Genomic DNA, 25,460 nt, shown 5'->3' on the forward strand with positions numbered 1-25,460 from the left:
CAGGATACTCAGCTTCTAAAGACGATCTTAAAACAACATATTGTTTCTTACTCTTCCATAAAATAAGAGAATCACCAAGAAAAATACAAAAACTAGTTGTGGATTTACGATCCTCGGGATCACCAGCCCAATAAGCTTCACTATAAGCATGCAACTCTAAGGATGAGTTAGAAGAAAATAAAAGACTCTGAAACTGAGTCCCACGAAGATACCTGAGAATACGAAGAACTACAGCCCAATGTATGGTAGTATAAAAAGTGACAAATTTACTAAATATATGAACAGTATGTGCAATATCCTGACGAGTAACAGTGAGATAAACAAGACTACCAATAATCGTACGATATAAAGTAGGATCTTCTAAAGGAAGACCATCAGATGGAAAATATCTACATTCATCTCTAAAGGAGTTATCACAGTCTTGTTATCAGTAAGACATGCACGGTCAAGCAAATCAGCAATATACTTAGATTGACATTAAAGATACCCCTTTGGTGAGCTAGAAACTTCAATTCCCAAAAAGTAACGGAGCAAATCCAAATCTTTCATAGAAAAACTAAGAGCCAAATCACGTTTCAATGACTCTATACCATCACAATCATCACTAGTAATAATCGTATCATCAATATCTAAAGACAATAAGATACAATCTGCACTCGTAGATCGTACAAAAAGAGCAGAATCATGATTACTAGGACAAAAACTAAGTGAATAAAGTACAGTAGAAAACTTCTCAAACCAACAACGAGATGATTGACGAAGACTATAAATAGATTTACGAAGTCTGTAGACATAACCTGGTTGATGCGGAAGAGTGGGAGGAGTTGTCATGCAAACTTTCTCGTGAAGATCACCATACAAGAATGCATTCTTAACATCAATCTGAAATATTTTTTACTTTCGAATAGAAGCCACTACAATCAAAGTACGAATGATCGTCATCTTTGCAACAGGCGCAAAAGTCTCTTTATAGTCCCAGCCATACCCTTGATAGTAACCTTTAGCAACAGGTCGAGCCTTATAACGCTCAATGGACCCATCAGGTTTTGTCTTAATTTTATATATCCAATGACAACCAATTACGTATTTTCCTGGTGGCAATGGAACTAAATCCCAGGTATGAGCTTGATGTAAAGTAGTAAGTTCCTCGGCCATAGCATTCTGCCATAAAGGATCATGAACAGCCTCTCTATATGATGCAGGCTCAGGGAAATGGTGAACGGAAGTAACGAATGAAGCAAAAGATGGGGAATAAGATGAATAAGCAAAATCAGGAAGTTGGGTTGACATACGTATGCGAGTAGACTGGTAAACTAGCAGCGGAGTTGAAATTTTGGTAGACGATTGAGTGGGAGGAGAATCTAAAATCTCTGGTGATGATTGACTAGTTGTAAGAGCAGGTGAAGATGTCAGAGTCTAAGATGTAGATGTAGAAGTCGGTGGAGATGTGGGGGTTTGAAATGTAGATGCCTCCAGAACTGAAGTATTAGAATTTATGGTTGAAGCATCCTCAATGTTTGTGTCAAAAGGATCAACACGAATAAGCTCTTCTTGTGTCATAGAATATGGTCCAAAAAGCAAACATGTCAAAAAATATATAATTTTCCACTAACCGGATCAAAACAACGATATCATTTTTGGGTAACACCATAGCCCAAAAACACACATAAAGCAGACTTAGCAGACAATTTACTACTCTCAACCTGAGGTTTAGAAATAAAGCAGGTACAATCAAAGACACCCAACGAAGCATAATCAGGCACTTCATCTTATAATTTCTCAAAAGGTGACAAACCAGAATTTTGAGCAATTGGAATTCGATTAATCACATAAATAGTAGTAAGAAGTGCTTCACCCCAAAATACAATTGGAACATCAGCAAACAACAAAAATAAGCGTGTTGTTTCAATAACATGACGATATTTTCTTTCAGCAACACCGTTTTGTTGAGGAGTGTCAATACATGAGGCTTGAAGTATAGTCCCATCAAAAGCAAGCAAGTGACAAAAAGCGTTAGAGCTGTATTTACCTCCCAAATCACAACGAAAACATTTAATGACATCTTTATATTGAGTTTTTATATGAGCTCTAAAATCTTTAAAAATATCCAAAAAATAGACCTACGCTTCATAGGATAAATCCACATATAACCAGTGAAATCGTCAATAAACGAAACATAATATCTAGAATGCATAATATCAAACGGAGCAAGAGAATACGTAACACTCTTATGAAATGCTAAAGCAACAAATTTCGCTAACTTACAACCGCTACAGTCAGAAATATCATGAGGTGTTAGTTTTCCCACGGCTCCAATTGAAACTAAAAGTTATAAACGAGGTTGATAAACGTGACCTAAACGAGAATGCCATATGTAGAAGTCAAAAGACAAATCACTCAAATAAAAAGATGGTAAATCAACACTAGGAGTTCCCACAGCAAATACATTGAGTTCATCTAAAATATAAAGTCTCTCCTGCTTAGGACCTTTCCCAATTACCTTTTGAGATCTCGGATCCATAACACAACAAGTAGTAGAAGAAAAAAAAACCAAGTAACCAGAGTCGCATAATTGATTAACTGAAACAAGATTTACCATGTAATTCGGAATATAATAAACATTAAAGAGAGACACTGTTGGGGTAACTAAAAAATCAACCCCTCATAACGGCACAGGAGTTCCATCAGCAGTCATGATGGATAAAGATGAATCATCAAAAAATTAAATAAAAGATGACCAATGAGGAGACATGTGATGAGATGCATCCGAATCGAGAATCCATAAAGAAAAAAATATTTTGAAGTACCAGTTGATAAAAGACCAGTTGATAATGAGACATACATGTCGAGATATTACTGAAACTAAACTTAAACCAAATCAAAAATAAAGTCAAATCCAAATTCAACACCAAATTTAAATTGTATCCAAATTCAATCAAGAAACCAAACCCGAAATCAAATTCAAACTCTAATAACCAATTCTAATCCAAAATCAAATCTGAAAGTAGATCAAAAACCAATTTAAATTCCGATTGCAAATCCAAAAGTAATATCAAATCTCAAGCAGATAAATCAATTACTATAATTATAACATCCCAATAATCGAGTACTACAAAATCCAATCAATCAAATAACCCAAATTACAAGATCAACAACGATGAAAAGAATAAACTAAAAGTAAACAGTAACATGTTGGAACCATCAAAAAATCAATTTTTGGAGCTCCAAATACGATCTCCTTCGTTAAAAATTTAGATACTGGAACAAAGAAGGCGTGTTTAAAATTTTAGGATGATCCAACGGTTGAAACTCTGGGAATCATAAAAATAACTTGGCTGATATGGGTAGAAAATTTTCTGCGAATTTTTAAGAAACTTTTGTTTTTGTAACGTAAGTTTATCTATTTAATGATTCAACTAAACTTCCACGATCACTCGAAACCTAGCTCTTGATACCATTTTAATTTTAGAGATATAATACGAATGTAAAAATTTATTAAAATCTACACATAATATATAATACATGTTTGAAATGATATAGAAAAATAATTTAAGCTAAATACCGTAAAAATATTCTAATATATAGGATATAGTAATAAACATAAATGCATGTTTGATCAAATTTGGAAACATGGAAAAGTTTAAGATGATGTGTTATTTTTGATGTCTTGCCAAGGATTTAATATGTGTTCTAACGTGAATAATCTATTTGGTTATTGAGCTAAATTTGTATTCGATCTCGCTAGAATTTTCAAAATTATGTGTTAGCTATATATATTTAATTATAAAAAATTGGGCAAAGTTATGCTATATTTGAAAGAGAAAATGTTTCATAGTATACATATATTGTTATATATGTGTGGCGTCTAAACAATAATTTGTTAACTATGAGTTTTGTCATGATTTATGAAAATAAGAATCAAGATCAAGTCACTGATTTATAGTAACAGTTTTCCGAAAAAAATTATTGTTGTCTGATTGTAGTGATCGTGGTATAAATTATTAGTTTCGAGTTATTGTTATTTGTGTTGTTATCTCTATCATATGTATCAAATACGAATATGAAGAGTATATCAAAATTATTTTTTTCGTATGTCATCATCGTATCATATTCAATTGTATATCACATTCTCTTATATGTACATATGTTATTTGGTGCTACTAATTGATCACTATTTTCATATTTCAGTTTTGGTGTAAAATCGACTTGGATGTCATTGATATTCAAGGATTTTAAGTTTGGATGAGATTAAATTTTGAATCATTAGTTGAGTCATATGTTGCAACTCGGTTGTATTTATGCTGAAAGCGACCGGTTAAATAAAATTATTTAAATACAACCGCTTAAATATATTTATTTTTAAAATTTGAATTTGCGATTTTGGCTTGAGATTTCATATTTTTGTTTCAATTTTAAAAATCCCGCACAAAAAATTTAATTTTTCATGAAAATTTAAAAATTCCGCCAAAAGTACTAAATTCGAATATATACTCTCGTTCATTAAATTCGACCACTTTTGGTTAAAATTTAATTTCGACATTTTTTAGTAGATGTTCAATTTCAAAAAAAATTGTCAACAATTATATTGAACTGGTTTCGATCGCATTAACATAACAAAAACCAAAAAAAAATCTTGGTGTAAACCACCTCTAAATAAAAATCCAATTATTTTCCATGCACCAAACATCACAAAATAATAAAGAGAAACATATAAAACACTTGGCTTAAAATAATAAATCTGATTATAGTTATAGTTATGTCGAGCTAGTTTCATAATCGTTGTTCAGTACTAAAAAGTTTGATAACCATTAGTTATATGCCCAAAAAATTAATAAAAAAGAGCTACACAGCTTTACAAAAAGAGGAGCGAAGATTTTAAAACCCAAAAGGTTCTTGAGTTCATTAAAAACTGAGCAAATATTATCATATTATCAGGCTAATATACCAAAGATTACATCAGCGGATAGTTAAGTTCATCGAGTTTTTCATCTTCATCTTCATTTCCGCCCAATCCTTCATCACCATTGTTGTCACTGTTGTTCACAACACGCTCAGCCATCATAGTTTCTTACATAAGTATACCCGACTTATCAGTAACTACAATTTTCACATATTAGCAATACTCAAGATTTCATTATACATTTGAACATATACTAATCTACTTGACAGACAGAACAAAATAAAAAATTTAGCAAGCTTTCGAACAAAATATTGTCAATAAGTGTACAAACAACAGCGGAGTTGGCATTGTTTGGATAAATTGGTTCAGAAGCGGTATTCACGATCTTGTAAAATGTATTTGCTATTTTGTTGGGTTCTTCCTCAAAATTATCGCAATCCTAAAAATCATCATCATCATCATATGTATAATACATGTCATCATCTCTGTATCCAGTTATCATTCCAACACGACTTGTGACATATCTTTCTCCCCATGACAATCACATCTAATATATCATTGCATGATACCATGTCGATAGAAATCAATTTTCATGGCACTAGGCTTCCTAAAGTACTTATTTCTACAATCTTGGCAAATTTATATTTTCATGGTAATATTTTTCCACATTAAATCGGTTATGAACAATCCAAAAATAATCGGATGCCATTTATAAATACGCACATATATATAATTATTAACCACTAACAATATCAACATATTATTTGTCAAACAACAATTATTTAATATTTATCAACAAATTCAAGTTAATTAATTCATTTCTACATATGTAAAAAGTATGAAATTACACAAATAAACAAAACATACAAAATTCATAAAACACAAAAATAAATGGAAAATAGATAATTTCACTTATTTGATGATTAAGGATGATTACATGAATGCAAAATGGGGTGGAAAAGGGGAGAAGAATGGGAGAAGAAAGAAAATTGTGGCTACTGGAAAGAACAACCATTAGGGTTGCTCAAATGGAACTGCTAAATTCAACCAATCTTAGTAAAAAACAAGTGGCTAAATACAACCGACAGTGGTTATATTTTTTATTTCCACTAAAGGAGGTCGAAATTACTTTTTCCACCAAAATCAGTTGAATTTACAAATTTCAGAACTTTTAAAATTAGTTATAATACATAGGATAGATATTTAAAATAATTAGTTTACTTTTCTGATTTTTTCAAAAATTTGTTTTCGAAATTTTTGTTGGCTATTTGGCGCCATTTATTCCCCCTCTGAAAATTCAAACAAGAAGAGAGGAAAAAATCCGTCATTTCCAAATTCTAAATACGACTGATATCAGTTGTATTTAGTAGTTGCCAATAATTTCATTGGCTAAATTCGACCAATCTCGATCGAATTTTAGGGGCAGTGGCTAAATTCATTCTTTTTCGGTCATATTTAGGTGGTCATTATTATTGCTAAATTTGATCGCTTAAAATAAAATCATTTTAAATTACTATCGCCCACTGTTGTATTTAGCCGCGCTGTTAAGTTAACTATATGTGGTCAAATTTGACTTGGATTACACTACAAGAAAAAAGTTTAATTTCGACCGTAAAAAATCAGTCGAATTTACCTAATTTCGACCGATTTTAAATCGGTTGTAATAAAGGGAGTCGAATTTAGAAGTTCGGTCGCATTTAATTAAATTCGACCGTCAAATTACGACCGAATAATTACGACCGCTTAAATTCAACCGAAAAAATTCGACCAAGGACGGTCAAATTTAAATTTTCGTCTGAAATTTGAAATTCCCACTAAAAAAATTGATTTTTCTGTAAAAATTGAAAGGCCCGCCCAAAACATTAATTCGACCGTATCTGATTGAAAATATAATTCTAAATTCAACCGTATTCACCCGACCACAAAACAGCTATAAAAAACAGAATTAAAACTAAAATCAAATCAGAAATCAATTAAATTTGTAAACATAAAGATGAAAATCTAATGGGAGGTGTGAATTGATTACTTCAACTTTGGTTGAATAGCATGTGTCCCAGCTTCCTCTATATATGGTCGATTCGTTCCGACACAGGGAGTCGAGTGTCCGAATCACGAACGAGGTGGATCGGCCGGAGCGAGTTCGAGATGTGGCCATCGGCCACCAACACTTAACAACATAGTGAATAAATTGTAGAGAGGGTGGAGAGAGAGAGAGATAGGAGAGAGAAACCAGAGAGGTGTTTAGATCTGAAAAAAGAAGATATAACGAAGAAGAAGAATATGTACACATATATGTAAATAGCGGAGTAAGCAGGAGAAGACACGAAATTTAAAGGGCACATAGATTTTGTGCACAGGATGTAACAAAATACGACACTTTTATGAAGTTTAGCCTTTTATTAGGATAAAAAAGTGGTTATAAAAGATATTGCACTCGTTTCGAGTGCTGCTCGTACAAGAAAAAATTATATTTGTCCTTGCAAAAAATATTTATACTTGTCGATACAAAAATAAGAACAAATGAATTTAGTAATGCAAGATGTTTATTTTTAATGTTTTTTTATTTATATTTTGATAAATACTAGCCTAAAACCCGTGCGATGCACGAATTATTTTTAATATTATTTTTGAATTTATTTTTAAATGAAATTTTAAACTCTAAAATTTATTTATTAAATTTTTTTTGATAATATGATAATTATTTTAAATATGCATGTATATAATTTAGTAAAAATTTAGTTTTTAGAAAAATATCAATGATTGAAAAATTTAGTTTTGTTGAAATCGATAGGTGTGTTTACAAAAGATAATTATATTTTAATTAAATGATAAGTTTTAGCTCACATCAATAGTACACACGAACTATCTTTACTTTGGTATATCCAATAAATTTAACTAATTATATTCAAATTTCATATCAAAATAATTTTATTTGGTTAGCCATTTTAAAAGTGAAACATCAGTTTGACTAGTACAACTACATAGTGTTTACTCCTGAAGGTGTTTCGATTTTTTTAAAAATATTTTTCATCGATCCAACTGAATGGATGTCAGTTGATATATACATATATATATATTAGTGATATAACCAAAGTTTTAAATCAAAATAATTTTATTTGGTTTGTCATTTTAATAGTCAAACATCTGTTTCCCTGGTACAACTACACAATGTTTAGTCCTGAATTGGTGTTTCGATTTTTTAAAAAATATTTTTCATCGATCCAACCATATGGATGTCAATTGATATATATATATATATATATATATATATATATATATTAGTGATATAACCAAAGTTTCAGATCAAAATAATTTTATTTGGTTTGTCATTTTAAAAGTCAAACATCAGTTTGACTAGTACAACTACATAGTGTTTATTCCTGAATTGGTGTTTCAATTTTTTTTTAAATATTTTTTACCGATCCAACCGTTTGGATGTCAATAAATATATATATATATATATATATATTAGTTATATAATCAAAATTTTAGATTAAAATAATTTTATTTAGTTTGTCATTTTAACAGTCAGGTTTTTGTTTGACATGCACAACTGATTAGTGTTTAGTCCTAAATTTGTGTTTCAATTTTTTCTGTACATATTTTTCATCCATTCAACCATATGGATGCTAATATATATATATATATATATATATATATATAAGTCAAGTTCTATGGAGACCTTGTTTTTGTTGTAGATCTTGGAGACCACTTATGTTCTACAACTAAAATCTTACATAAAAATATTGCAAAATGTAATATTTTGCGAATTATGTTCTACAAAGATTATTATTTTATTGAAAATCTTGAATATCATGCGTATACTGCAAGTAGAACATTACAAAATATTTTATTCCGCGAAATATGTTTAGTTTGCAGAACTTTTGTTCAAATTGCAGAGCATACACATTATATTTATTAAACTTAAAAGATCTTTAACAATTTTAATGAATTAGTGATATTCGTAGAATATACTTTACAAAAAATTATATTTCATAGTGTTTTGAATGCAGAACATAGGTGGTATCCGAGGTCTCCGATAAAAATGTGGTCTCCATAGAACTTTTCTTATATATATATATATATATATATATATATATATATATATATATATATATTAGTGATATAACCAAAGTTTCAGATCAAAATAATTTTATTTGGTTTGCCATTTTAAAAGTCAAACATCAGTTTGACTAGTACAACTACATAGTGTTTATTCCTGAATTGGTGTTTTAATTTTTTTAAAAATATTTTTTCAGCGATCCAACCGTTTGGATGTCAATAAATATATATATATATATATATATATATATATATATATATATATATTAGTTATATAATCAAAATTTTAGATTAAAATAATTTTATTTAGTTTGTCATTTTAACAGTCAGGTTTTTGTTTGATCTGCACAACTAATTAGTGTTTAGTCCTAAATTTGTGTTACAATTTTTTCTATAAATATTTTTTATCCATTCAACCGTATGGATGCTAATGGATATATATATATATATATATATATATATATATATATATATATATATATTAGCTATATAACCAAAGTCTCATATCAAAATAATTTTATTTTGTTTGCCATTTAGGGGCTAAATTCGACCGGTTTAATTTTGACCGTTTTAATTTCAATCGTTTTCATTTAAATTTGGTTGTAAATACGATCTTTTAAATAAGACCATTTGAATTCGACCGAGGCCGATCGAATTTAGCCGTGTCCAAAGGATTCGACTGCCTGCGGTCGAATTTAACTCCGGTCGAATTTAAATTAGTTGTATTTAACCTAGTTTTCTTGTAGTGTCATATGTGCGTAGTTGTATTGAGCATTATTTTATTATAGTGGGTTGCTTAAAGTGTGAAGTAAAAATTTTATTGAATATATGTTTGTTTAATTTTCTAAAATGGGTAGCATATGATGAGTTAATAAAAATGTAAAAACAAAATAAATTTGACAACTTGTTCATCTTAATGATGACATTAACTTTTAACAAATAAAATCATCTCAATAAAACAAAAAGAAATCGGCAACTTCTTCAACTTAGTCTAGTCATGTTGTGTGTTAAATTTGCGGGGCTAAGCTGTTGTTTTGTTCTCAATTCCATTTATTGATAGACACTCACTGGTAAATTGAATGTGACATGCAGTACACTAATTACAATCCATGACATCTTTGACCTCGTTATGCTTTATGAATTCTTTCATGTCACTCTCTTTCAAACTCATCCATGCTTCAATCCCTCCTCCGGATTTCTCGTCAATCAAGATTACTGTATTATTCATGGGTATATTGGCACCACTGACCCATATGGGGTTTCCCCAGCCAAAATCTGCTTCGTAAAGTGGAAACTTACACCAGCTGGTAAACAACCCCACAAAACATAGTTCAGGACTTGCAAGACTTTTAAGCAGCTCCCCCAATTCCTGACTTAGCAACGTTTGTCCTTCCTTCTCTAGTGATAGCACCACACTACTGTAATCAACGGCTGTCTGGACAGAATTGGAAAGGCAATCAACAAAATCTGAAAGCCCAACCCCTTGGGAACCTGCCACTCATTGAGCACATGCTGCCAGGTAGAGATTTCCGAATTGATTTTTGAGAGGTGGAACTGTTCTGTGTCTCATATTCACTGCTTGAACAACTGCATAGCCCCTGGGGCTTTCTGGGATGGCCATATGTACATCAAAAATAGCCTTCCCTATATTATCCCGAATAGAGACTGGACTCTTGTAGGTAATTTCTTGCTTGAATTGTCTACTTTGGCTCTTTCTCGAATGCTTGAAATCTTAGTTTCGCTAAAGTAAAACATCTTTGTCAAAATCTTATGAACTTCAATATTTTCTTTATCCCGTGACATTCCAGAAGGGAAACAAGGCAAGTTTTGTCCTGGAAACAGCAAAGCTGAGTCGAAGTTGCAGGAGTTTGTCATGTTATTATCGTCAACATAACCGAGTTCCACCTTTGTAGCAATAGCCCATGCTTTGACAACCGATATTGTTGTTGTCATGTCAGCAATTCTGTGTGAACTGCACACTCCAAATATTATCATAATACTCATTTATATTAGTAACTTTTTAGATATCCAAATATATGTAAATATTTTATAATTATATTTGTTATTTTTTGGATATTTCTAATATTAAAATAATTATAAAAAAAATAGTAAAAAAGCATGTCAAATCATGAAAAAACATGTCTGACTGATTGACGTCATGATATGGCTATCTTGGCATGGCCGTGTGGCGATGACATGCACCCTTAAGCACACACACTCTGTATACTGAGAGACTCCTGTGTGTTGGTTGATACTGATAGCTATGATCTGTTAAAAAATGAACTCAGCTAGTTTAGCTATAAAAAATGCTGCATCCCCCGAGAAAGCCTTACATATTTACACTCAAATGCAACGTCAAGCACACATTTTAGACAGCTTCTCCATTCTTTTCACTCTAAAATCATGTACTAAATTACAAAACCCTACTCTCATTCGCCACCTCCATGCCCATCTTCTCAAATGGGGCTTCAGTTCTCATGTTTATGTAGCTACTGCGCTGTTGAATGCTTATGTTTCCTCTTCATTTACTGATACATGTCAACTGTTTGACGAAATGCCTGTAAGAAATATTGTCACTTGGAATACAATGGTTACTGGGTATTCAAGAATAGGTGATGTTGAGAAAGCCCGGGGTGTTTTTGAGACAATGCCGTTTAGGAATCTTGCTTCTTGGAGTGCTATGATCGCGGGGTACATGAGTAGTGGTAGTTGGAGTAAAGGGTTGATGCTTTTTCGTAAAATGGTGAACGAGAGACTGATGCCTGATCAATATACGCTGTGTTCCAGTATAATGGCATGTAGTTATATGGGTTCGATTGGTTTACTTTTGGGGAAATCGCTCACTGGTTTTGCTATAAAGAATGGGTGGACGCTTAAGGTGGAACTTGGTACCGTGTTGGTTGATATGTACGCAAAATGTGGACACTTGAAGAATGCTTATTTGATTTTCGACATGATGGAGGATAGAAACGTTATTTCTTGGACAGCATTGATCTGTGGAGCTGCCCAACATGGCTATGGAAATGAAGCTATATCTAAATTTAATGAGATGATAAGAACAGGAGTGAAACCTAATGAGCTAACATTTACTGGGATTCTTAGCGCTTGTGCACAGGCAGGGTTGGTAGAGGATGGTCAGAATTACTTTAGGATGATTACGGAAAGTGGTTTGAAGCCAAGAATTCAGCATTATGGTTGTATGGTTGATTTGTTTGGAAAAGCGGGGAAATTAAAAGAGGCTTACGAAATCATAGAAACATTGCCATTTGAACCAAACGTGTTCGTTTGGAGTTCTTTCTTGTCATCGTGTAAACTTCATAAACAGTTTGAAATGGCAGAGCGAGTGGTTGATCGTATTCTTGGAAGTGTTCGTCCAGAGAATCATGGAGGGGTCTACACTCTTGTATGTGATTTGTATAATTTGAATGACAAGTGCAGTGAAGCTGAAAGGGTGAGAAAGCTAATGGTTGAGCAAAACGTGAAGAAGCCAAGAGGATCTAGCTTCATCACTGGTGGAAGAAGCCAAATGGATCCCTGTTTAAAGACAAATCTTTGTGTTCAGTTGTAAAGTAAAAGAACTGTTTCGATCGCAAGTTTATAAGTGTAACTACAAATTTTTAAGATTCATCAGAGACTTACTGTACAGTTAAACCAAATCCCCCATCCATTTTTCATTCTATCTATTTAAAGTTTAGCCATGTTGAAGTCAATTTGTGAAAATGTAACTTCTAAATTATTTGAGCTTTAATATAGACTATAAAGTAGTAGTATAGAACTTGGTGATTCTCGACGGTGTTTGTTTTGTCTGCATCATATATAAAGTGTGTAAAAATTTTAAAAGTGTCATTTGGTACAAATTTTTGGTATTTCTAACATTACCCAATAAAAATTAGTCAGTGAATTAATATGAGTCTTTCAAAAAAAACAAAAATTTTGGAAACCCTATCACTGCTAGTTACTAACGGTTTGCATTCAAAACTCTGTAATTTTAAGTTAGAATTTTATGTTTAGCTATTTATATTAGTAAGTACTTAAAAGAAATTGTTAGGCGGAACAACTGTAAGGGTGGATTAATATAAAATTTGGGAAACTGGATTAAAAAAAAAAATTAAAACAACAAAAAATCCAAATCATATTCGGAAGAGGGTTCAAGTTCTTACACAAACCTAAAACCTTGGTCTTCAAGGAAAGCTTTCCCTATATCTCATTCTCACTTCCCCCTCCTATAAATACACGCTCATTAACCCCACAAAACATCCATACACAGACTACATCGTTCAATACAAAACTTCCATACACACATTATATACAAACGTATTAAATATTTCCTGATCATCAAAAAAAGATGGTGTTTCGAAGGGGAGATAAGGTTGAAGTTTCAAGCAAGAAAGATGGCTATGTGGGCTCATATTACGAAGCAACAGTGGTGGCAGAGCTGGCAGATACAAAGTACATTGTACAATACAAGAACTTAGTCAAGGATGATTTTTCTGGGGCGTTGCTAGAGGTTGTTTCCGCTGAGGAACTCTTTCCAGTGCCCTACACGATTCCGCAAAAAGGGTTTCGACCAGGAGACATTGTTGATGCTTTTGACAAGGATGGCTGGTGGGTGGGTTTAATTTGTGGAAAAACTGGTGACAAATATGTGGTTTATTTTGATTTGTATCCGGAGCAAAAGTATGTTTATCCAATGAGCAGGCTGAGGATTCATCAAGATTCGGTCAGCGGAACCTGGATGTCCTACCATTAACAATAAAATTGTGTAGTCTATATCTGTTTTCTGTTGATTTTGTAGACTTTGTTTCAGGGTCATATAATAGCAATTGCAAGTGTAGTGTACTAAGATAATATAAGTTGCAAGTATGTTTGAGCAGGCAAGAATTCATCAAGAGTATGTTGCCAATTTTTATGTTTTGTTTTTCAGATTTTTATTTTTGGTTTTGGGACAAAATTTCTTAAAATCTGGTACCTCTAATAAATCTGAGTACATTATACTAATTGGTCTAATCACCTATTAATTTGTTATTGATAATCTCAAACAACAAAACAAAGATAATTTCAAATTATTGATTGTGGTGTCAACTTTTTTAGTTTAGCCATAGAGTTGAATAGTATAACTTAACCGAACTGGGTAATTCAACTTTGGCTGAGGTAGCTGGTCCAACTCTGGCTATTAGTATCTGTCTGAGATAATCAACAGAAAATGGCAGATGAACACAACCGTGTTTAACACAAACAGAATGCCATTCTTGTCAGGCTTTTGGCTAAAATCTCAAATTTGCTACTCCGAACCTGTACCTTGTACCCCAGCCAGGTAACTGGTAACATCTTCAACGATGGTATTTCGTTCTTAGACAGTACTGGACTGGGCTTATAATAGCTGTATATGACATGATGCGTTAAAGGAAGATCATAACTACACCCAAGGATGTTACATGAAATTACAGTGCTGATCTCATACTCTTCTACGCTGCTAATCATAGTCTACTACGAATATGTCTAATAATAACCCCGAATTTATCAGTAATTATCCGTTATCTAGTAGTCTAATACCAGCTGTTAGGTAGTCAGTTAGCAGTTTATAGTAATTTGTTATTTAGCAAGTCATCAATTGATTTGGTTGGAGGCACTTGGGTTAGCATTTGTCCATCGCTTATATATTATACACAGTTCCTGTAACATTTCTTCAATCAATAATCAATACCCAGGGTCTTTCTTTCTCTCAAACATTTGAGATTTACAATATGCATGTTGAATGACTACCTCTTGGAGAACAGCATTTTTTTGTGTAAACAAGTTGATGCGTTATGTAGGTTGCTTTCAGTTCACTGCATTGCTTGCAGAGCATCTTTACAAGAACAATTATTCTGAAAATACAGGTAAAGATTTTGGCCTATTTAATTACTAATTCAACCTCCATTCCCTGGTTTTATCCTGCATCATCTCCTTTTTCTCCAAGAACTTCAGAGATGCAAACGTAATCCATGTTGTATCTAACTCTTATTACCTATCCTTGTAACTCTAATGATTGCAAGTGCCAGATTAATCTTTCATAGATATTCCTAGAACTATTGTAGCATACCTCCCGCAATCTACAACTGGAACGCTCAAGTCTGTTGATAGTTTGTAGCTTATTTCTGTGTCGGATTGACCTTTTTGAAAGCCTGTTAATTCCTACTAGAGTCAAATAGACCATAATGTAGAAGCCACAAGAGTTCTCATGCTTGTTTGGTGTATACTTCTTTTACTCTAGCAAGCCAAAGAACAAAAATTAGGTGTATCTCCCCTTATATAAACCAGATTGCACCAGTCAGTTAAGAAGTTCCAGCCTGCTACAAAACCTGTTAGTGGTGCCTTCATAGACAACATACGCAACCATCTATCAGATGTCAAAGATGCTTGGCGGATGAACTCAAAACATTTTAAAGCCTTGAAGACCCTGCCTGATGAAAATCTAGCAATTTTTAGTTCAGATTTAGAACAACATGTATGGACCTAAATTATAAAAATTTATATAAGATGATACATAGTACATGTATACTTATGTTAAGATTTACTCAGAAATAGTCAGATGTATAATTATCATATATCAACCGTTTTATAAATAAACTTGAAAACAATAGATTATCACGAAAGAACAATAGTCAACAGTTCTGTCGATATTATGGAGTCTACCAAAACCACTTCCAAATTTCTCTGTTTCATTGCTGCATTTGTTGATTTTTTTGCTCCATTAGGCTCGTTTTAGTCAACACATATACATAAATCATCATATTTAAGAAATGAAATCCCTTAGATATAACTATCCACTTACAATCATAAAGTCTGAAGTCATGTATGTACTAAATAAATTTATTGATGTCCACTCCTGGCATAAAGTTCTCTGTTACTGCATTATCTGATGGTTATGCTTAGGCATAATGATATTCTCCTATTAGAAAAAATTAAGCATTTCAGTGATCAACTTGATATGTCGGGATGTGCTCCGTTGACAATTAACCCAAAAAAAGTTAGATTAGCCTGAAATCAACTCGAGTATTTCAGTGATCAACTTGGTATATTATGATGTGCTCAGTTGACAATTAACACAAAAAAAAAAAAAAGTTAGACTAGCATATGTGCTTCAACTTGTTACATACACACAAAGGAATTTCCTATAAATATAAGTCTTGAGGCTCAATGCTCTTCAACAAATAGGGAAGCTCCCGATGAAGGGAGGGATAATGCATAAAACAATGAACATCAGAAGTATTTTTAAATCGGCCACAAGGCAACTCCATGCAAAAGTATCTGCAACGTCGCAAACAGTTGTTAGACCAGCCTTGTCAACGCCTTCTAATTTAAAACCATACAATCTTTCCTCAGTAGACGTACACACTCCAAATATTTATATCCCTATTGTTCTTTTCTTCCCCTGTCCATCAGCCTCCGCTCATACCCTGGCAAACAAAGCGAACTATGCAGATCGTTTGAAACGTTCCTTGGCTCAGACGCTGACTACTTACTATCCATTTGCAGGCAGGCTGTCAAGTTCTGGAACTTATGTTGATTGCAATGATCATGGTGTAGAATTTTTGGAATCCCAAGTTACCTGCACCATGTCTGAAATCCTGGAAAATCCACGAAATCACAGCAGTTTAAGTCCACTCTTTCGACCAGGTTCAGTCTGGAATGCATTGAACATAAATAACAATAATTCCAGTCCTTTAATGATTGTTCAGCTCAACCATTTTGAATGTGGAGGAATAGCAATGGCTGTCAGCGTAACCCATAGAATTACAGATGGTTGCGGTTTATGCACTTTCCTAGCACATTGGGCATCTGTGTGTAGCCAATCAGGCGAACAAGTTGAGCCTCATTATGTGTCCAGGCCATATGAATCAGTTCTAACTCCAATTGAATTATACTCTTCTGAGAACAACTGGATTACTAAAAGATTTGTGTTTCATAACTCCAACTTAGCAAACATTAAGTCAATGGTTTCTAAGCAGGGACTTGTGGAGAATCCCACTAGAGTCGAAGTTTTGACAGCTCTCCTTTACAAATCATCAATAGCTGCTTCACAATCGGGGTTTAGTCCTTCTGTTCTGATCCAGCCAGCAGATATGCGCGCTAGACTAATGATTCCAAACTCTGCAGTTGGAAATTTTTACTGGTGGTTTATGACACAGGTGAGGAATGAGGGCGAAATGACATTACATGCATTGAACAATCAGATAAAGAAAAGGAAGATGGAGTTGAGAAACATGGACTTGAGTACGATGGATGATGCTAAATTATTAGGATTAACAGTCATGGAATTTATTAAACAAAAGTACGAGATTTATATGTGCAGCAGCTTATGCAATTTCCCTCTGAATAAGGTTGATTTTGGGTGGGGAAAGCCAATTAAAGTGAGTCTTGCTGAGGGAGGTTGGCCGAATAAATTCGTTTTGATGGATACACCTAATGGAGATGGTATTGAAGCAATGGTCTCTTTGGATGAAGAAACAATGTCAAGATTTGAAAGTGATGAAAACATTCTTACTTCTGCATCAATTTTACAGTGACCATACAATTCCAGACCTGCATGCATGTGTGGCTGTTCTTTAATAATATGGGAATTACTATGAATTTCCTTATAATCTGTATTCTGCATTTTTTTAATAATTGTAAGTCCGAGAAGTCACTAAAGCAAATTATAATTATATGAACATTTTTTTTATTAATGTTTTGCACCCGAAAAATTGGCTTTCCCATCTTGCTTAAAAAGAGAATTATTTGATAACCACACCACAATTTTCTTGGTCAACTAAAAAACAAAACTAATTTTCAAACTTAAATAAAAATTGGATTTATAAGAATATAGCAGAAACATTGAGGAAATGCTATTCATATGAACTAAATAAAAATTTTATTAGTCATCACATTCTCACTTTAAGCAAATTTCTCACTTATTTCATAGTGATTCAGCCATTTCCAAGTGTCATAAAAATTAAAGAAAAAGCTGCCAAACTCGCCTTTACCAAGGACAAATTGAACAACTGTGATGTGGGTATGTTTATTTATTTTTATTTTTTATTTTTGAAAAATTGCACTTGCATTATTAAAACTCTTAATCCAAAAGATTACATAGAAGAAATTCAGCAGCGTGTTCTAACCACTCCATCGGACCTGACAAAGAATAAGCAGCCTGGGCCAACTTATGAGCTACTATTTTTCATGTTTCTTAATTGGCCTTTTAAGTTTCTTCATGTATGGCCAAGCTTGATTCTTTCTATTCCTGTTGTTTACTATGATTTGCTTTTTAACTTGACTGCTGCATTTAGTAATGGTAATTGTTATTAGCTAATTGGTAACTATGCCTATCATCTTGTTGTTTATCTTTTTCTTAGCCTACCAAAATACAAACAGAGAGCTGATTTGATGTTCTTGTAAATATGCTGAAACATGATTCTGTGGATTCCTGGTCTCAACAATATAGATATGATGTATTTTTAAGTTTTAGAGGTGAAGATACTCACAAAACGTTTACTGATCACCTCTACAGAGCTTTACGAGATCAAGGACTAAACACTTTCCGAGATGATGAGGAGATTGAGAGAGGAGTGAGCATTAAAGCTGAATTGGAAGATGGTATCAAGCATTCAAAGAGTTTGATACTTGTATTCTCAAAGAACTACGCGTTTTCTAGTTGGTGCCTTGATGAACTTGTGATTGTTAAGGAACCAGTTACTCTAAAACCTCAAGGTAAACTAGCCATTATATAGGCTTTACAAACATATCAAAACTAACTATTACTAAAACTAACCACTACTAATTAATGGGTAAATTACATGTCCATAATTTACTCCATAACTCCACTACCCCACTACTAAACAATTCTAAAATAATATTTTTCTCTAATAATTAATCTATTGCTAAATATCTAATAATTAAATAAACAAATAATTAATAACTAAATTTAAGATTATTCCAACATTCACCCCCATAATCTTAAATTTACGAAGCACTTTCTCTTCGCCTGTGATGCACTTCTCACCACCATCAATTTTGATGCACTATCTCATCAAAAACACTTTGGAGCACTTTCTCTCCACAACTCTAAAATAAAATTTCTTTCATGGCCTCTTGAGCCATGATATCTTTCTCATTATTTCCCCCGCTCATGTTCCTCCTTCATTTTTATTCTTGCTTCTCTTTCTTTTTCCACGTACCATTTCATCTTGATATTTCACTAAATATATATGGAGAAATTTTTAATAGCATTTGAAATCTCAGATAAATACTTAATATATATATATAAATGTATGTATTTTTATAAGAGTCTCACAAGCCTTATAACATATAGCTCTGATACCATGTTAAGGAACCAGTTACTCTAAAACCTCAAGGTAAACTAGCCATTGTATAGGCTTTACAAACATATCAAAACTAACTATTACTAAAACTAACCACTACTAATTAATGGGTAAATTACATGTCCATAATTTACTCCATAACTCCACTGCCCCACTACTAAACAATTCTAAAATAATATTTTTCTCTAATAATTAATCTATTGCTAAATATCTAATAATTAAATAAACAAATAATTAATAACTAAATTTAAGATTATTCCAACAGTGATGATCCTCTGAGTGCAGTAACAACTCAAAACTTCTACTGTCACCTGTATTCTTCTACGATGTTGATCCGTCTGATATTCGCAAACAATCTGGTTGTATTTCTGATGCATTTTATAAGCACGAAGATATAGTTAAGAGAGAAGTGCATGATAATAAAAGGAAGGATTTGATGGATAAAATAAAGCGATGGAGGACTGCTCTTACTCGGTTGCGAACTTAGGAGGCATGCATATGCAAAACTCAACAAATGGCTAATCCATGAATAAAAACACTTCTTTCTTATGTTCTGTTTCTAATTACTGGCTTGTTTATGCTCTGTACTGTTTAGCCACCAAAATTTGAGCTCTCTACTTCTTTTAATTCAGTACATATAATCAATCAAAAGATAGTCCAGTCCTTGTAATTGTATCTTAGGGGATGTTCAATATTAATGTTTACAGTAGTCTCAGGGAAGTCCTTGCCTTACAAGATAAAATTTAATGCCGGAGTTCATTTCTAACACGGAACCTAAACTTTTTAAGATTTAATTTGGACCCTAAGGTTAAATTTTGTCCCAAAGACGGGTTCCTTATGTATGAGTTATCCTAAAAATGGGTTTTCCAGTAATGAAGATATCAAGATATAAGCATGATTACACATTTGGTTTCTTAACCCCTTACGATTTTGGGAGAGTCCCGTAACTTAACAAAGATCACATTAATAAATTCAGTTCGTTCACTTGCTATTTGTTCCTTACAATGAGCCTTTTGCTTCAATCGCAACAGTGAATAGTGTTTTATGTGAGGATGGTGGAACAGTTTTTAGTCCTTGTTTATGAATTGGGTACTTGTGGAGGTTTTTCTCACGTATGTAGATGTCGTATGTTTAATAGATCACATATTCATCTAAATATGTTTACCGACTTTTTTTGTAGTAGCATGTGTTAGTACTAACCGGATTTAACAGTATATTTCACCTTTTTGTGTGGTTTTCTTATTCTTTAGGTATGAATCAAAACTTATCCTGAAAATAGTTAACATTGTCAAGGATAAAACCTAAAAAGTTTTATCGACAATGCAAATTATGAGTGCCATATGGGGGATATAAATGAGGTGGAAGTGAATAACTGCGGACGACTTTCTTCTCTTTTCAGTGTCTTGCCTTATCTCCAGCAACTCGAAAATTATATCGAATAGCAGATATGTTGAAGGCATTGTCAAGGATGTTAAGAGTGATTAAACTTCTGGCATGATTAAAAAGACAATTGCACTGTTTCATTTCTAACGATTCTCCAAACCTCTATATGGTGAAACTGTGAGTTCCATAAGAAGGTTTTAAAGGAGGTTGAAGTTCACAACTGTGGACTATCTACTCTTTCACATGAACAAGCCCAATTTTTAAGTCTGAAATGTTTTTTTAGCAAAAACAATCCTACTTCTTCTGCATTGCATTAATTAAAAAAATGCATAAGCAGACAAGAGTGATTAAATATCAAATGTTTAATCATATTATAGCTTCGATAACCCCACACACTTATTATTAATAATACTGTCAATTACACATAACAAGACATGTCAACTGCCTCTGTATATTTTTAACTATATCCCAAAGGAAGATAGGCAAATACATGCTATAATTTTATAATTTCCATCAAACTCACGAATGCCATCCGAATATTTATATAAAGAAGTCATATCTAAACATCTAAATCTTAAACCAATCTTGGAATATTCTTGTCAACTTAAAACCATTCAACACAATTATCAAAAGTATATTAGTATTGTAAATTTACTTGCAATTTTCCATTATTATAAGTTGTTTGGACTTACTTTTTTAGTCGATCATCCTCTCCAACAATAAAATGTTGGTGGAATGCTTCGTCGAGTAATAACTTAGCAATTGTTTCGAATTACTTTATAAGGGTGTTTTTGAAAAAGAAAATTTAAAACTTGACATGCAAACTGGTGATTTTTTTTTCTAGATTTTACCTCATTTTTGAAAGACCAAAAAAATCTTAATTTGTAAGAAGTGTGCATAACAAAATGTGGATAGACATGCCGTTTCCTTAACGTTACAGTAAAGCCAACACCTAACACATCAGCAGGAGCATCAGCATGAAAAAACACAAAATATGTAGAGTAGAAGCGAAAGTCCTCTTTCCAACTCGTTCATGTTGCAGTAGTAAATTGTACTTCAACCTGCAACTCCCCACCAAACCAGTCTTTTGTTTACCATTCTATACCTCATCCTTTTACCAGTTCTTGATGTACATTTTATGTGCATGAATGATGAGTAACATTATGGCAGTTAATGTTATATTGTTTGTTACTGTTGTTAGTGTTGTGATCAGTACTTACTATGGAGTTGAAGGTCGATTTGTTGTGGAGAAGGAGAGCATTTCTGTGTTGTCACCTTATCAATTAAGGTCTTTGAAACATGATGCTTCTATTGGTAACTTTGGAGTTCCGGATTATGGAGGATCTATGGTAGGCTCTGTTGTTTATCCTCAGAAGGGATCTAATGGTTGCAACTCTTTCGATGGTGAAAAGCCCTTCAAGTCAACGTCTTCTCGTCCAGTCATCCTTCTTCTTGATCGCGGAGGTAATTATAATTAAAGTTGTACACAGTAGTTATGGTTCCTTTCAGCCATTAATCAGATGATCAAAGATTAATCAGTGCATTTCAGTATTAATTTTTATTTTTATAAACTATTTTAATATCGGTTCAAGTCATTGGTTAACTTTGATTACTGATTAATATAAGGAAAATTCTGTTATTTCTAGAATGCTACTTTGCATTGAAGGCTTGGAATGGGCAGCAAGCAGGTGCTGCTGCAGTATTGGTGGCTGACGACAGAGAAGAGCCTCTGATAACCATGGATTCTCCTCAAGAAAGTACTGATGCTAATGGTTATATTGACAAGATTGGAATTCCATCAGCTCTGATTGAAAAATCTTTTGGTGACACATTGAAAGCTGCCTTACAGAAAGGTAAAGAGGATGTGGTTATTAGGCTAGACTGGAGAGAGTCAATGCCTCACCCTGATCAAAGGGTTGAGTATGAATTCTGGACTAATAGCAATGATGAATGTGGAATTCGCTGTGACGAGCAGATGAAGTTTGTTAAGGACTTCAAGGGTCATGCTCAGATTCTTGAAAAGGGTGGCTACACAATGTTCACGCCACATTATATAACATGGTACTGTCCAAAACCTTTTATTCTTAGTGATCAATGCAAGTCTCAGTGCATAAACAACGGAAGATATTGTGCACCTGACCCGGAGAATGACTTTGGAAAGGGATATCAAGGAAGAGATGTTGTCATTGAGAACTTGAGACAGCTTTGTGTGCATAGAGTTGCGAATGAGAGTCATAGATCATGGGTTTGGTGGGATTATGTCACAGATTTTCATATTAGGTGTTCGATGAAGCAAATGAGGTACAGCAAAGAATGTGCTGAAGCTGTCATGGAATCTCTAGGCAAGTCCTACTCTAAGCGATAAATTTTTTCTATACAGCTATGTTTATCTCTTTGAATTTTCTGATATCGACTATTTAACTTTCTCCAGATCTCCCAATCGATAAAATTATGATTTGCATGGGTGACCCTGAAGCTGATGTTGAAAATGAAGTCCTAAAGATTGAACAAGATCGTCAAGTTCGTTCATTCTTTCCATTCATACATTGTCTACATCAACACATATACTTGAGTGTATATTGTCTAGTGATTATGTGCTCGTGCATTACTGCAGTGATGTAAACAATGTTTATCAGGATATACTTGTTGATGCTGTGTGTTCTAAATTCTAATACTGAATCATCTAACAGGTCGGCCAAGGATCTCGTGGTGATATTACTATATTACCAACACTGGTCATAAACGATGTTCAGTATAGAGGTTGGTAGTACAGTGTCATATGATAGCCTCTCACTGAGTAAGACTCAGAGTCCAGTTTACACAACATCTATATGATATGTTTGAATCTTTTTCCTCTTCGCTAATAAGTAATTATCGTCTTTACTTAATCTGAGGCATAAATTTTCATTTTTACTCTTCAATAGGAAAATTAGAGAGGACTGCAATTTTGAAGGCTATATGTGCTGGATTTCTGGAGACTGCAGATCCTCCAATCTGTCTAAGTGGAGGTTAGATTGACCTTACTACTGTACTTTTAGTAATGGGTCATGGGTGTGTAAGCACATGTTCTTACTGACATTTCTACTCTTCGTCTTTCTGATATCTAGCTCTGGAGACCAATGAATGCCTCGAGAGGAATGGTGGCTGCTGGAGCGATTCAGCGTCCAATATAACTGCCTGCAAGGTGTCAAAAACTTATTAATATATTTATCATAACAATTTCTTTAAAGAATATTTAAACAGATATAATGCTTATTATTCGTACTACCTTTTACTTTAGGACACATTTAGGGGAAGAATTTGTGAATGCCCTGTAGCAAATGGTGTGCAATACAGAGGAGATGGATACAAATCTTGTGAAGGTGTACATTATGACATAGTTTTCGTATATTTGCTTGACTGGAAAGTTAAATGCCTGCATAAGACTTAATATTGCAATTTTACGCAACGAAAAATAGGAAGAACACTGTATATGTGGCCACTAATTTCCGCTTTTATAAATAGCTTTTGGGCCTGGAAGGTGCGCAATAAGCAATGGAGGCTGCTGGTCAGAAACTAAATATGGACGGACATTCTCAGCTTGCTCAGTTCAGTAATTTTGCTTTTATGCTTCATTAACTATTTTGTTAATACTATATGTCTCTAGATTGCTAAATTTTCCTGTGGGATTAGGATTCCGATCTATCAGGCTGTCGCTGTCCAGATGGTTTCCGGGGGGATGGTCATAAGTGTGAAGGTACTTTTAATAGTTAGAGCTCGTTTGGCCCCGATTTTGGGACAAACAAGTGCTTACTTGTCAACATAAGTACCATATTCAATCGTAAAGCTATACTGATGATGTCTTTTCTCTCTGGATTCTACACTAGATATTGACGAATGCAAGGAAGATCTTGTTTGTCGTTGTGATGGTTGTTCCTGTAAAAACTCCTGGGGTGGGTATGAGTGCAAGTGTAAGGGAGACAAGCTCTACATTAAAGAACATAACACATGCATTGGTAGGATATCATTTTACAACATCTTATGTTCTGTTAACTTGATAGTCCAGAAACCAAGAACATTACTGCAAATATTCCCTTCTCTGTTGTTTTCTATGTTTTCACTTTTGGCATCTCTGGTACAGCGAGAAATGCATCGAAATTTGGGTGGTTTCTTACGCTCTTGGTCTTGGGAACAATTGTGGCTGCTGCAACTGCTGGTTACATATTCTACAAATATAGGCTGCGGGTATATCTTGATCTTACTGAACATAATTGTGTTAAATTTACTAACTACTTGATCTGAAATAGTGTTATTTAACAGGAAGATAGTCTAAGGAGATGTTTGCTTTCTTTCTTGCAGACTTACATGGATTCAGAAATTATGGCTATTATGTCACAGTACATGCCGCTCGACAGCCAGCATCAGAATCAGGTTACACAGCATGAATCTGAACACCTGCAACAAAATGTATAGAGACTACAACCTTTGGAATACGGTATGAAGCTAAGAAGATGATTGATCAGCTTGTTGATGAGGGAGACAAGATAGCCGATATCTCAACACTACAGCAGCAGAGTTGGGATTCAGAGAATGGATTTGTTAAATTTCATAAAATTTGTTTAGGCTGCACTTTTTGTTATACAACTTGTTGACATGTAAATGAAGATAGAGATACATCATAGAAAGTTTGTTTGGTGACTGTATTATAATCGAAAATCTTGTAAATTTGATGATACTGAACATATATGTGACTCTGGGACTTCAATAATCAATAATCAAAATATAATATATCTTAA

The 25,460-nt window shown here is 33.3% G+C and overlaps 5 protein-coding genes across 5 annotated transcripts; 4 read left to right on the forward strand and 1 right to left on the reverse strand.

Annotated features, from left to right (window-relative positions):
* Nucleotides 1-10,058: 10,058 nt before the first annotated feature.
* LOC141673390 (pelargonidin 3-O-(6-caffeoylglucoside) 5-O-(6-O-malonylglucoside) 4'''-malonyltransferase-like) lies at nucleotides 10,059-10,915 on the reverse strand. The gene is made up of 2 exons (XM_074480134.1): nucleotides 10,654-10,915; nucleotides 10,059-10,453 (listed from the first exon to the last, which is right to left on the reverse strand). The coding sequence occupies exons 1-2, from the start codon at nucleotides 10,913-10,915 to the stop codon at nucleotides 10,059-10,061; spliced, it is 657 nt and encodes a 218-aa protein (XP_074336235.1).
* A 53-nt stretch (nucleotides 10,916-10,968) lies between these two features.
* LOC141670943 (pentatricopeptide repeat-containing protein At2g20540-like) lies at nucleotides 10,969-12,727 on the forward strand. The gene has a single exon (XM_074476997.1). The coding sequence runs from the start codon at nucleotides 11,241-11,243 to the stop codon at nucleotides 12,528-12,530; it is 1,290 nt and encodes a 429-aa protein (XP_074333098.1). The 5' UTR covers nucleotides 10,969-11,240; the 3' UTR covers nucleotides 12,531-12,727.
* A 580-nt stretch (nucleotides 12,728-13,307) lies between these two features.
* On the forward strand, nucleotides 13,308-13,805 carry LOC141673391 (protein AGENET DOMAIN (AGD)-CONTAINING P1-like). The gene is made up of 2 exons (XM_074480135.1): nucleotides 13,308-13,682; nucleotides 13,770-13,805. Exons 1-2 carry the CDS (start codon nucleotides 13,308-13,310, stop codon nucleotides 13,803-13,805), a joined length of 411 nt encoding a protein of 136 aa, XP_074336236.1.
* A 2,318-nt stretch (nucleotides 13,806-16,123) lies between these two features.
* On the forward strand, nucleotides 16,124-17,682 carry LOC141672520 (acyltransferase Pun1-like). The gene has a single exon (XM_074479136.1). It carries the CDS (start codon nucleotides 16,171-16,173, stop codon nucleotides 17,509-17,511), a length of 1,341 nt encoding a protein of 446 aa, XP_074335237.1. The 5' UTR covers nucleotides 16,124-16,170; the 3' UTR covers nucleotides 17,512-17,682.
* A 3,878-nt stretch (nucleotides 17,683-21,560) lies between these two features.
* LOC141671566 (vacuolar-sorting receptor 6-like) lies at nucleotides 21,561-25,450 on the forward strand. The gene is made up of 12 exons (XM_074477846.1): nucleotides 21,561-22,149; nucleotides 22,332-23,027; nucleotides 23,117-23,205; nucleotides 23,376-23,445; nucleotides 23,610-23,693; nucleotides 23,793-23,869; nucleotides 23,966-24,047; nucleotides 24,190-24,272; nucleotides 24,358-24,421; nucleotides 24,552-24,680; nucleotides 24,806-24,909; nucleotides 25,024-25,450. Exons 1-12 carry the CDS (start codon nucleotides 21,834-21,836, stop codon nucleotides 25,135-25,137), a joined length of 1,908 nt encoding a protein of 635 aa, XP_074333947.1. The 5' UTR covers nucleotides 21,561-21,833; the 3' UTR covers nucleotides 25,138-25,450.
* Nucleotides 25,451-25,460: the final 10 nt, after the last annotated feature.

This window comes from Apium graveolens, chromosome 7 (genome assembly GCF_009905375.1).
Source record: "Apium graveolens cultivar Ventura chromosome 7, ASM990537v1, whole genome shotgun sequence".
NCBI classification, from domain to species: Eukaryota; Viridiplantae; Streptophyta; class Magnoliopsida; order Apiales; family Apiaceae; genus Apium; species Apium graveolens.